This window comes from Cervus canadensis, chromosome 5 (assembly GCF_019320065.1).
Source record: "Cervus canadensis isolate Bull #8, Minnesota chromosome 5, ASM1932006v1, whole genome shotgun sequence".
Taxonomy (NCBI): domain Eukaryota; kingdom Metazoa; phylum Chordata; class Mammalia; order Artiodactyla; family Cervidae; genus Cervus; species Cervus canadensis.
Genome location: NC_057390.1, coordinates 19,196,675 through 19,210,279, shown reverse-complemented (window position 1 = coordinate 19,210,279; position 13,605 = coordinate 19,196,675). Strand labels below are relative to the sequence as shown.

The 13,605-nt window shown below is 35.9% G+C and overlaps 1 protein-coding gene across 2 annotated transcripts in view; it reads left to right on the top strand.

Moving 5' to 3' along the window:
* PRKD3 (protein kinase D3) overlaps positions 1-13,605 on the top strand; it is an 86,016-nt gene that overhangs the window by 6,275 nt on the left and 66,136 nt on the right. For both annotated transcript variants that reach the window (XM_043468328.1, XM_043468329.1), the window contains exon 2: positions 1,169-2,110. In XM_043468328.1, the coding sequence (XP_043324263.1) occupies positions 1,823-2,110 (288 nt within the window). In that variant the 5' untranslated portion in view covers positions 1,169-1,822. The remainder of the gene's footprint in view (positions 1-1,168; positions 2,111-13,605) is intronic.

Sequence of the window (13,605 nt, the reverse complement as noted above, 5' to 3'; positions counted from 1 at the left end):
CTGCGTCGGAAAGGATGAAGCTTGCCTACCTAGTAGGTCCTAATTCCTATTCCACCTCTTAATAACCATGTGATGCTGGGCAGGTTACTTTATCTGCTAGTTCTTCAGTTTTCTCATCTGCAAAAATAATAAAGTAGTATTTGCGTTGTCAAGTTCGAAAGAGATACCATGAGATAAAGTGTATAAACATTTATAAGATGTTAAGTGCTGTACAATGTAAGATGAGTTACAAATTGTTTACCTGAATGTAGTTCTAAAAGCTTTTGTTAATTTTAGGCAGTTTTTTCTTAAGCCTTCATTTTCCTGAACTTTCTCATTCCTAATACTATATCTTATAGTTATATCTTATGTTAGATCTTATGTTATGTTGATCCTCATTTATTTAGTCCTGTTAACCACCGTCCAGAGAGCCATTCTGCAGCTACTTGGAGTGCTTCACTCTTTGTTATTATTAGGATTGTTTACAGGTATGTGATGGAACCTAAATAGAAAGATCCATCTCTTTTTCAGCCATTTCACTTAGCCACGAGGTCATGCTTTTAGTTTTTGAACTGTCTTTATGAAAAACTGTGATAAATATAACTGTGCTTAGTGTTCTTTTTACTTTTAGAAATTTTTTTGTGACAGATCACTTTTTCCGATCTTCCTGTTTTAATTGTGTCTTTTACACTTCTTTGAGTGCTGTATAACTCTGTTTAGTATATGCTTTTTTAGTTTTCTGTCTAGATTTAAACTTTTAATACAATAAAGAATACTTTTGTCTACATTAGGGCAGTATTATATATCTTTTGTACAACTGAGTGGTATTTATTTCTATGACAGTATCAGTTTTACTTTTCTTTTCTGTCGCTTCTATTTTTCTGTTTTTGTCATAACTCAGTTGTGTATTTGTGGAATAAAGTGTTTTGACCTTCCTTAAGTTTCAGGTGTTAGTGAGGAATGTCAGGGGTGTGTTTTGTTTCTGTTTTGTTTTTTGAGCAGCAGACTGTCCCTGAAATTATGGGCTGTGATAAGTAGGCCCCAGTAAAATGGCTACCCGTTAAAATTTATTGGTGAATTATAAACATACAACCAAAGCTTATTTAAAGAAAGCATAAGGATTCTTACAATTTAAAAATAATGTTAAGTGAGTATAAAATATTAAAAGTTTTAAAAAAATTTCTTCCAGGCTACCTACATTTCAGAAAGCATCAACCTTTCTCAATGGACGCGTTCATCAAGTGGAATATACCTGTTCTATTTTAAAAAGCTTTGTGCTTAACCTTGGAAAAATTTACTCCTTCAAAATGAAAATGAGGACATGTGAGAAGGTGATTTAAGGTGTGGACATTTGAGAAAGTGTCCCGTTAGATCAATGAACCAAAGGATACGAACTGAATAGATTAATCCTAAACACTTTAATTTTTAAACTAGGAGGATTTTGACAGGAAAACAACTCTTATTCATTATGTATTTTCTGAAATTAAAAGAGAGCGACAAGAATAGACTTAAAATAGGTGAAGATGTTTAGTAGATAAACAATGCCAGCTGTCTTCTGATGAGGATAATTCAGTGATGTTAAATCCTTCCCAAAACCCTGGTTGTGGTCCTAACAACAAGACTTTTTTGATGGGACTGATATTAAGGGAAGTGGAACCTTTGGTATAGTCAACTCAGAGTTGTAGAACTTGCCATCATCAGCATGAGTGGCTTAAAGGAGGAAATAAAGAAGCTTTCAACTAAATCCAAAACTACAGTCATTTCTTTACCGCTGTGATTTTAAGGCCTCTTCATAACCATTGAAAAAGAATTGACAACTGTTTTGAAGATTAAAGAAAGGCAGATGTCTGCAAACAGTTCTCCTCCATCAGCTCAGAAGTCCGTAATACCTGCCACTCTTCCTGCTGTGCTCCCGGCTCCATCTCCGTGTTCCAGCCCTAAAACGGGACTCTCCGCGCGGCTCTCTGATGGCAGCTTCAGGGCGCCGTCACTTACCAACTCCAGAGGCTCAGTGCACACAGTCTCATTTCTGCTGCAGATTGGCCTTACACGGGAGAGCATTACCATTGAAGCCCAGGAACTATCTTTGTCTGCTGTCAAGGACCTTGTCTGCTCCATTGTTTATCAAAAGGTACTGTGTATGCTACTTATGTCAACAGTTTTTCTGATTAATATTGTTTCTACTGCTTTTCTATAAATTATGCATGCAACAATGAGTGAACTCATATGGATGAATCAGGTGTTTATATCCTAATTCAGACCGTTTGGGAGAGAGTCCTAATAGACTAAAAGCCTGTAGTCTGAAATGTCGGAGTCTAACAGCTGCAGAGTATATCCAAGCTTTAAAGTACTAATTCGGTTTGTCTCTTTAAGACCAGGAGAATCAGTGTAGGGTCAAGAGGACTTAAGCAATCTCACTGGTTTTCAGAGAAAAGTCAGCAGGTATTAATAGGAGGCACAAAAAAGGCATCAAGTGTACTTACCAAGAGGATGGGGCCCAGCCATCCAGGTTGCTGAGTCCAGGTCCCCACCTTTTCTTTCCAGGGGCCCTGTGTGCCGCCCTTTTGTACACCCTCTTCATTCCCTTTCGATCCTGATTTTACTTAAACTGCCGGAGGACCACTCTCTGTCTCTTAAAAATTAGGTAAACGAGCTTTTAATATATATCAAAGTATATGAACATTTAAAAATTGAGGGCGATTTTATTTTCTTTCATCTACTCATCCTCTGCCCCATACCCTGCCATTTTTTAAGGACTCTTAGCTGAATTTCTTTAGTATTCTTGATTTGATGGATGAGCTACATTTTATCATAAAACTATGCATGTAAGTAGTATGAATTGGTTATACTTTCTTTTTAATGGACCAAGCCTATGTTTCAAACAAATTAGTATACTTTATGTTTTAAAAATTCTATCAGTAAGATTAATATATTTGGGTTCATGCTCCTCCTCTTACTGTTTTTGTTTCAGTTCCTTATGCTTCATGTGGTTTGTCCTTATTTTCTAATGTAGAAGTAATTAACAGTCAAAAAATGTTATGTGGTTTGTGAAAATGACCCATATCTCCTGTGTGTTAACAGTGACATCTTTTTAAATGTGGCCTAAAGTAAGATTAGATATCTTTCTGTAGATCTGTAGACCATCTATATGTCTTTAAGTGTCTTTGCTTTTAGTTTCCCTTTCAGCAAATGTTAACAGAGGTTTTAATAAAATATTTTTGCTGGCTTTTAACTTAAAGGTAAGGTTTTTGACTTAAATACAGTTTGTGACTTTATTATTTCTCTTTTTTTGAGCCCTCTAGAAATCATAACTAATGTTTTTGTAGAGATTATATTACTGAGTTCTCAACCTTTGGAAATTTTGCTTAGTTGTTTTATTTCTACAGAGGCATACTGATTATCTACAGGGTTATATAGGGTTAATGTTGCTCCCTCATTAATATAGATGTGAGAATTGGGTCAGATGGGTCAAGTGCTTGGGAAACTATAATCTATGAAAAATTCTAGTGACACCAAAGAAATAGACAAGATACAGCTCAATAAAAGATAACTCAGGGTAAACTTCATGCAAATATAAAATAGAATTATTTATTACAGAGATAGCCAGCATAAAATGAATATCATGGTGGACTGAATTTGAATCAGTATTGTGGTAATAAGGGGATGTATTTGGCAAAAATATATAGCATATATGTCTCATGATCATATTGTACACTCATTTTGACATATGCTAGAATTCTAACTGTTGTTTAAGTAGAGTGAAAGAGTATTGAGCTTGTAACTAGGTCAGCTCTGTTGGGTTTGTTTGTATGTTTGTTTGTTTTGGCTGCACCACACAGCTTACCAGATGTTAGATCCTCAACCAGGGATTGAACTCAGGACCTCAGCATTGAGAACACAGAGTTCTAACCCATAAACCACCAGGGAATTCCCAGCTCTGTTGTTTATTAACTGTGTAACTTTGCATAATTTAACTTCTGTCGATTACATTTCCGTATCTGTCAAATGATTGAGTTTGGGTGTTTTCTAATATGTAATTCCAGCTGTGACATTATGAATCATTTAATCTAAATTTAAGTCTTTACTCTAGAGATGGAGAAAGGAGTATCAAGGAACAATGTACTCAAGTCCTAACCAGAAAGAAATCTTAAGGGAGACAGCTCAAGTTTCTGGGGTTCTATATAGAGGTTTCATGGATCCCTAACTTATCTGGGAGATGGAAAAACCACGTCAGAAGTTCTCTTCTTTTTATCTTCTCTCTTGTCTTGGATTCTTGCTTGCTAATCACTTACTTCACTACCTCCACATGCACAACTCCAGGTTAACTCCCCGAACTCTGATGGGCATACTTGCTTTTCTGATTTCTGTTCTTAGTAAATATATGTATTAAACCTTCTAAAGATAGAGTACTGGTTAAATTTCAGGAAGTAGATTAACCATATGTTGTCCCTTCCCTCCAAAAGCTTATAGTCTGGTAAGGGAAACATTCACCACAGTAAAATATGAAAAGTAAAAAGTGAAGCTAAAATAAAAAGTGCTCTTCTCAGGTTGATAAAAAGATGTGAAAGGCTTCATATGAAATATAGCATTTCATCTGATACTTAAAGAATGAATAACCTTTCAGCGATAAGGAAGATGGAAGGGAAGGAGTGTATACCAAGGCAAAAGAATCAGGATAAGCATTGATATGGGAGGGGAAAAGAGGAAGATTATAATTGACATTTATTTTGTGCGTGCTCTATGTCAGGAGCTTCACGCACACTTTCTACTTAATCCCCACAGCAAGTTCTTGTGCATCACACAGTTTTTTTTTTCCTCATGATGAGAACTTGTAAGATCCATTCTCTTAACAACTTTCAGATAGAAAATGTTGTTAACTGCAGTCGCCATGCTGTATGTTATACTGCCAGAACTTATTTATGTTATAATAAGAAATTGGTACCCTTTGACCACTTTATCCACTGTGACCCTTTTTCCCCACCTTTGACCCCTTGGCTCTAATAATCACCAGCTCTGGTTTTTGTGGATTCCAAATGTAAGTGAAATCATGCGGTATTTGTCTTTCTCTGTTTGACGTATCTCACTTATCATAATGCCTTCAAGATCCATCCATATTATTGCAAATAGTAGGATTTCCTTCCTTTTATGGCTGAATAATATATCATTGTCTCTCTCTGTATATACACATCACATTTTCTGTATCTATTCATCTGTCAATGGAGATAGAGGTTGTTTCCATGTCTTGGCTATTGTAAATAATGATGCACTGACATGAGGGTGCAGACTTCATTCAAGATAGTGATTTCATATCCTTTGACTGTATGCTAGAAGTGGAATTGTTGGATCTCGTGGTAATTCTATTTTTAATTTGTTGAGGAACCTCCGTACTGTTCCGTAGTGCCTGCTGCTAAGTCGCTTCAGTCGTGTCCGACTCTGTGCGACCCCATAGACGGCAGCCCACCAGGCTCCCCTGTCCCTGGGATTTTCCAGGCAAGAACACTGGAGTGGGGTGCCTTTGCCTTCTCCGCTTAGTGCCTGCAATTTACGTTCCCACCGACAGTGCACCAGGGCTCCCATTTCTCCACACCCTTGTCAGTGTGTGTTGTTACCCTTTTGACAATAGCCATTCTAACAGGTGGGAGATGACAACCTCATTGTGGTTTTGATTTGCGTTTCCCTCTTGGTTATTGATGGAACACTTCTTCATTTACTTGTTGGCGTTTGTATGTCTCTTTTGGAAAAATGAATATTAAGTTCCTCTGCCCATTTTTTACTCTAATTGATAGGTGGGACTTGTTGTTTTCTTTTGATATTGTGTTATATGAGTTCTTTATATGTTTTGGGTATTAATCCTTTATCAGATACAAGATTTGCAAATATTTTCTCCATTTCATTTTTTAATGGTTTCCTTTGCTATAGAGAAGCTTTTAGTTTGATTTAATCACAATTGTTTATTTTTGCTTTTGCTGTTCATGTCAAATCCAAAAAATCATTGCTAGGATCAATGTGAAGGAGTTTACCCTCCTGTGTTTTCTTCTAGGAGTTTTATGGTTTCAGTCTTATGTTCAAGTCTGCATTCCATTTTCAGTTGATTTTTGTGTATACTGTAGGACTGGGCTTAAGTTTCATTCTTCTGCATGTGGTTGTTCAGTTTTCTCAGCACCATTTATCAAAGAGACTGCCCTTTTCCTTTGTTTATTCTTGGCTCCTTTGTTATAAATTAATTGACCATATATGCATGGGTTTATGTCTGGGCTCTGTTCTTTTTCATTCATTTAACATGTCCATTTTTATCCCAATATTGTGACTTTGAAGTATAGTTTGAAATCAGAGGCATGATGCCTCCACCTTTGTTCTCCTTAAGATTGCCTTGGGTATTTAGAGTCTTTTGTGATTCTATACAAATTTTAAGATTTATTTTCTTTTTTTGTAAAAAATACCATTGGAATTTTTATAGGAATTGCATTGAATCTGTAGATCATTTTGGGTAGTATGAACATCTTAACAATATTAATTCTTCTAGCTCATGAACATAGAGTTATCTTACCATTTATTTATGTCTTCTATAGTTGCATTTTGATGCATGGCACATAAAATTGTTCTCTTTCCAATGGTTTGTTATTAGTGTATATTAATAGAAATGTAATGGGGTTTTGTATATTGACTTTGTATCCTGCAACTTTACTGAAGTTTTCAATTAATTCAAACAGGTTTTTTGGTGGAGCCTTTAAGGTTTTGTGTATATAGTGTCATTTCATCTGCAGATGTACAGTTTGCTTCCTTTCTGATTTGTATGCCTTTTTTTTTTCTGTTGTATAACTGCTCTGACTAGGACTTCCAGTAAGTACTATGTTGAATAAAAGTAGTAAGAGTGGATATCCTGTCTTGTTCCTGATCTTAAAAGTTTTCAGCTTTCCAACATTGAATATGATGTTAGCTGTGGGCTGATAATATATGGTCTTTATTATGTTGAGGTACGTCCCTTCTACACTCACTTTGTTAAGAGGTATTGTCATGAATGGATGCTGCATTTTGTTAATGTGGTGTGTTGAAAAAATCCTTTCGTCCCTGGAATAAATGGCACTTGATGATGTGTTGTTGTTGTTGTTCAGTTGCTAAGTCACGCCTGACTCTTTGCAACCTCATGGGCTGTAGCACGCCAGGTTTCCCTGTCTTTCACTGTGCCCCGGAGTTTGTTCAAACTCATGTCCATTGAATCAGTGATGCCATCCATCCATCTCATCATCTGTCACCTGCTTCTCCTGCCTTCAGTCTTTCACAGCATCAAGGTCTTAATGAGTCAGCTTTTTGCATCAGGTGGCCAAAAGGTCGAAGCTTCAGCATCAGTGCTTCGAGTGAATATTTAGGGTTGATTTCCTTTAGGATTGACTGGTTTGATCTCCTTGCTGTCCAGGGGACTCTCAAGAGTCTTCTCTAACACCACAGTTCAAAAGCATCAGTTCTTTAGTGCTCACCCTTCTTTATGGTCCAACTCTCACATCCATACATGACTCCTGGAAAAACCATAGCTTTGACTGTACAAACCTTTGTTGACAAAGTGATAGCTCTGCTTTTTAATATGCTGTCTAGGTTGGTCATAGCTTTTTTTCCAAGGAGCAAGCGTCTTTTAATTTCATGGCTGCAGTCACAGTCTGCAGTGATTTTTGGAGCCCAAGAAAATAAAATCTGCCACTGTTTCCATTTTTTTTCCCCGACCTATTTGCCATGAAGTGATAGGACTGGATGCCATGATCTTAGTGCTTTGAATATTGAGTTTTAAGCTAGCGTTTTTGCTCTCCTATTTCACCCTCACCAAGAGAGTATGATCCTTTTAATGAACTCAGTTTGCTGATATTTTGTTGAGGATATTTGTGTTTGTGTCATCAGGGGTACTAGGCTGTAATTTTCTTGTAGTGTCCTTATCTGGCTTTATTATCAGGATAATGATGGTGGTTTCATAAAATGAGTTTGAAAGTATTCCCCCCACATCTGTTTTTCAGAAGAATCTGAGAAGGATTGGTATTCTTATTTAAATGTTTGGTAGAATTTACCAGTAAAGCCCTCTGGTTCTTATCTTTTGTTTGTTGAGAGGTTTTTGATTACTGATTTAACCTCGTTACTATTAATTGATCTATTAGATTTTCTACTCCTTTATGATTCAAGATTGGTAGGTTGCACATTTCTAGGAATCTATTCACTTCTTCTAAATGTCCAGTTTGTTGGTGTGTAATTGTTCATCGTAGCCTCTTATCCTTTGTATTTATGTGGTATCAGTTGTAATTTCTTCTTTTTCATTTGAATTTGAAGCTTCTCTTTTTTCTTGTTAAGTCTGTATAAAGGCTTCTCTATTTTATGTTTTTAAAAACCCAGCCCTTAGCTTTATTGATTTTTTTTCTGTTGTCTTTTTAGTTTCTATTTCATTTATTTCCGCTATGATCTTTATTTTCCTCCTTCTACTACTACTGCTTCTTTTTATAGTTCCTTGAGATATAAAGTTAGGTTGTTTATTTGAGATCTTTCTTTTCTTAATGTAGGTGTTTATTGCTATGAACTTCCCTCTTGGAACTGCTCTTGCTGCATCCCATAAATTTGAGTATATTGTGTTTCCATTATTTGTCTCGATATTTTTTTGTTTCTCTTTTGATTTCACTTTGACTTGTTGGTTATTCAGTTGTATGTTGTTTAATCTTCACATATTTGTGAATTTTCCAGTGTTTTTCCCTTCTAATTGATTTGTAGTTTCACACTATTATGGTCAGAAAAGATTGCTTGATATGATTCACTGTTCTTAAATTTATTAAGATTTGTTTTGTGCTGTAACATCTGATCCACCCTGGGGAATGTTCTATGTGTGCTTGAAAAGAATATACATTCTGCCGCTTTTGCATGGAATGTTCTGTAAATTTCTGTTAAGTGTGTTTGTAGCCTAAATTCAATATTCCTTACTGATTTTCCATCTGAATTATCTATTATTTACAGTGGTTTTTTTAAATTATTTTTTATTTATTTATGGTGGAGGTGGGTCTTAATTGCTGTATGTGGGCTTTATCTAGTTGCAGCAAGGGGGGGCTACTCTCTAGCTGTGGTATGAGGGCTTCTCATTGTGGTGAGGTCTCTTGTTGCGGAGCAGAGACTCTAGGCATGCAGGCTTCAGTAGTTGCGATGCTCTGGCTTATTTGCCTCATGGCATGTGTAATCTTCCCAGACCTGGGATTGAAGCCATGTTCCCTGCATGGGCAGGCAGGTTCTTAACCACTGGACCACCACGGAAGTCCAGCAGTGAGATATTGAAGCCCCCTGTTATTAGTGTACTGCTCTCTATTTCTCCCTTCAGTTTTTTAAAATGTTTGCTTATATATTGAGATATCTCTGGGTGCATGTATATCCTCTTGTTGAATTGACCCCTTTATCATTATATAATGACCCTCTTTAGCTCTTATCACAGTTTTTGGCTTTAATTCTATTTTATCTGATATAAATTAAGTACTTTTAATTATACCATACTCTTATTCATCGCTCTTAACAGTGTTGTTTGGAGAACTAAAGTTTCTAATTTTAATGAAGTACAATAAATTTTTTCCTTTATGGATGGTGTTTTTGTTTCATGTGAAAAAAAATTTGCCTGAATGAAAATAAGATTTTGTCCTATGTTTTCTCTAGAAGTTTCATGATTTTAGGTCTTTTTTTTTTTCTTTTTTTACATTTATTTATTTTTTGGCTGTGCTGGGTCTTTGTTGCCGTGTGGGCATTTTTCTCCAGTTGCGGCGAGTGGAGGCTGCTGTCTAGTTGCAGTGCATGAGCTTCTTGTTGAGGTGGCTTCTCTTGTTGCAGAGCATGGGCTCTAGTGCACATGCTCAGTGGTTACGGCGCGCAGACTTAGTCACTGTGTGGCATGTGGGATCTTCCTGGATCAGGGATTGACCCCACGTCTCCTGCATTGGCAGGTGGACTCTTTACCACCGGGCCACCAAGGAAGCCCTAATTTTAGCTGTTTGTATCAGTGATCTATTAGTTTCGTGGAGCTACTATATGAAAGTACCACAGCTACATAATTTAAACAACAGAAGTTTATTTTCTGACAGTTCTTGAGGCTGGACATCTGTAATCAGAGGATCAGTAGAGTTGGTTCCTTCTGAGGACTGAGCAAGAGTCTGCTCCATGCCTCTCTCCCAGCTTCTGGTGAAAGTGAAAGACGATCAGTCGTGGCTGACTCTTTGCCATGGACGGGAGAATTCTCTAGGCCAAAATACTGCAGTGGGTAGCCTTTCCCTTCTCCAGGAAATCTTCCCAACCCAGGGATGGAACCCAGATCTCCCACATTGCATGCAGATTCTTTACCAGCTGAGCCACCAGGGAAGCCCTTGGCTTGTGTATCATGTTCTCTTTATGTCTTCACTTCGTTTTCTGTTTATAAGTATCTGACTGTGTCTGCAAATTTCTCCCTTTTATAAGGACACAGTCACACTATTTTGTTTTGTCAACTCACGTGTGTATCCTTAAACTGCGTCTATCCTCAGTTGCTTCAGTGTGTCCAACTCTTGTGACCCCATGGACTGTAGCCGTCAGGCTCCACTGTCCGTGGGATTCTCCTGGCAAGAATACTGGAGTGAGTTGCCATTTCCTTCCCTAGAGGATCTTCCCGACTCCAGGGATATGCTTAAACTAATTCCACATTATCTTGAATTCTCTGGTTTTATGAGGATATGATGTCAGGTGTGTAAAGTCCTCCAACTTTGTCCTTTTTTTCAAAACTGTTTAGCCCAATTGACATCCTTTGCATTTTCATATAAATGTTAAAATCAGCTTTGTGGTTTATATCAAAAAGCCTACCAGAATTGTGTACATTATTTGTTACCTGTGTTTCATGTTTCTGATGCAGTTTTAATGAGCTTTTTAAATTTTCTAATTTCTGATTTTTCATTTTAGCATTTAGAAATATTATTGTTTTTTGTACATCACACTGCCCTGCAGTCTTGCTAAATTCACTTACTAGTTCTAGTAACTTTTAAAGTTTCTTTAGGATTCTCTACATAGATGATCTAGTCTTTTGCAAATGCAGTTTTATGTCTCGTCTTCTAATATTTCATTTCTTGTTTTGTACTGGAGGCTAAACGATATTGAGGCTAGTACAGTATTGAGTAGAAGTAATGAGAGGATGTTTGTGCCTTGTTCCCAATATTAAAAGGAAAGCATTCAGTCTTTTAATCATTAGGTGTGAAGTAAAGTTTTTTAGATGTTTTTTATCAGGTTAAGGAAGTTCCTGTCTGTTCCTAGTTGGCTAGAACTTATCTTGAATGATTGTGAATTTTATTAAACACTTTATCCATCTATGTGTTTTTCTCTTTTAGTCTGTTGATAATGATGAGTTAAATTGACTTGGAAATGTTGAACCAACCTTGCATTTGTGGAACAAACTCTCTTGGTCACCATATATTTTCCTTTTTATACTTTGCTTGATTCAGTTTGCTTATATTTTCTTAAGATTTACCTGTCGTTTTTTCTTCTGTTATCTTAGTGTGGTTTTGTTAACAGGGTACTCTTGGTCTCACAAAATGATTTTGGAATTATTTCCCTCTCTCTTCTGTATCGTGAAGAAATTTGTGTAAAATTGATATTACTCTCTGAAGTGTTTGATAGAGCTCACCAGTGAAGCCACCTGGGCCTGGAATATTCTTTATGAGGAGGTTTTAAACTCAATTTCTATTCTTCAGTGCACATAAAGCTATTCAAGTGTCTACTTCTTTGTGAGTGAACCTTAGTAATTTGTGTCTTTAGAGGAAAATTTTCATTTCATGCAAGTTATCAAATCCATTATGTTCTCCCATTATCCTTTAAAATCTGTGGGATTTCTAGTAATGGTGTCATTTTCATTCCTAATATTTATAATTTCTGTGTTTATTCCCCTCCTCAGTCCTTCCTTGTTCTTTCTGGCTACAGGTTTTTATCAACTTTGTTTTCAGTGAAGTAATTCTTGGTTTTAATGATTTTTCTCTGTCATTGTTTTTCTCCCCCCTTTTTTCTATCTCCTTTGGGGTTTAACTTGCTTTATTTTTTCAGTTTTTTAAGGTAGGAGCGTAGTCTTTTTCCCTTTAATATAAGTGCTGTGAATCTAGTGGTATAAGTTTCCGTCTAACAACTACTGTATCTGTGTATCACAGACTTCGATATGTTTTTATTTTAGTCAGTTAACTGCCTGATTTCTCTTATGATATCTTCTTTGGTCCATTGACTGTTTAATTTGGAAGAATTTGGAGGTTTTTCAGATATTTTTCTATTGTATTGATTTCCAGCTTTATTTCACTTTTGGCTCAAGAGTATACTTTGTATGATTTCAACCTGTATATTTATTGAGATTTGTTTTATAGTGTAGGACTGTGTCCTTCAGTACATTCTGTATGTTATATTTGCAGTTTTACAAAATATGTATTCTGCTTTTGTATAGTGGAGTTTTCTATAAATAACAGGTCAAGTGGTTGATCGTGTTTTCTGTATCTTTATGGACTTCTTTTTATTCTGTAATGTACTAAGAAAGTAGTATTAAAATCTCCCAGCTATAATTTTAGTTTTGTTTCTCCTTTCAGTTTTTATCAATTTTTACTTCATGTTTTTTGAAGCTCTGTTACTTGCAAGCACATTTGAGATTTTTACATCCTTTGATACATTGATCCCTTTTACAAGTATAGCTTTTCTTCTTTATATCTTGTTATACATCTTATTCTGAAGTCAACTTTGGTATTAATATAACCATTCCTCCTTTTTTGTTGTTTAGTTTTTGCATTGTGGAACCTTTTCACATGTTTTTGCTTATAACCTCTCTTATACCTTCATAAGTAATGTGGGCTTTTTGTAAAGTGCATGTGGTTGGGTCATGCTTTTTAAATTTAATCTGTCAATTTCTGCTTTTCAAGTGTTTAGACTGTATTTAACACAAGTTTTAGTATAGATGAATTAACATATATTGTTTTTAAAAAAATGTATTGTTTTTTCTCTTTAGGTCTTGAGTCATTTTCTCTTTTTCCTAGCTTCTTTTAAATTGAGTATGTTATATAATTCCATTTTGTTTTTAACTATTGTTTTATTGTACTCCTAAAATTCCTTTTAGCAGTTGCTCTAGTGCAAGGGTCAGCAAACTACATCTTTGGGCCAAATCTGCCCCATTATCTTCTTCTACAAATAGAGTTTTTGGGAACATAGCATGCTTGTTCATTTGTATCTTGCCTATGGCTGCTTTTGTGAACAGCAGTGGACTTAAGTAGCTGTAACAGAGACTGTATGGGCCACCAAACCTAAAATAATTACTCTCTAGCCTTTTATAAAAAATATTTGCCAACTGTTGCTTTATCATTATCTTATCATAAACTGTCTTTCAACAGTATCATACCACTCTGTGTAATGTAATGCATTCCTTGGAATAGTATATTTCTATTTTCTGTCATCATTTGTGCTGTTGTTGTCACATACTTTATTACTGCATACAGGTGATTCTCATTACTTGTGGTATTTATAACATGATCTCAAACATTGTATTAGTGAATACTGCATCATTGCTTCTAGGGAAAACACAGGGCTACGTCCCTGTGAGCATTCAGGATACATTTTTGTCAGCCAGTAAATACATAACCTTGT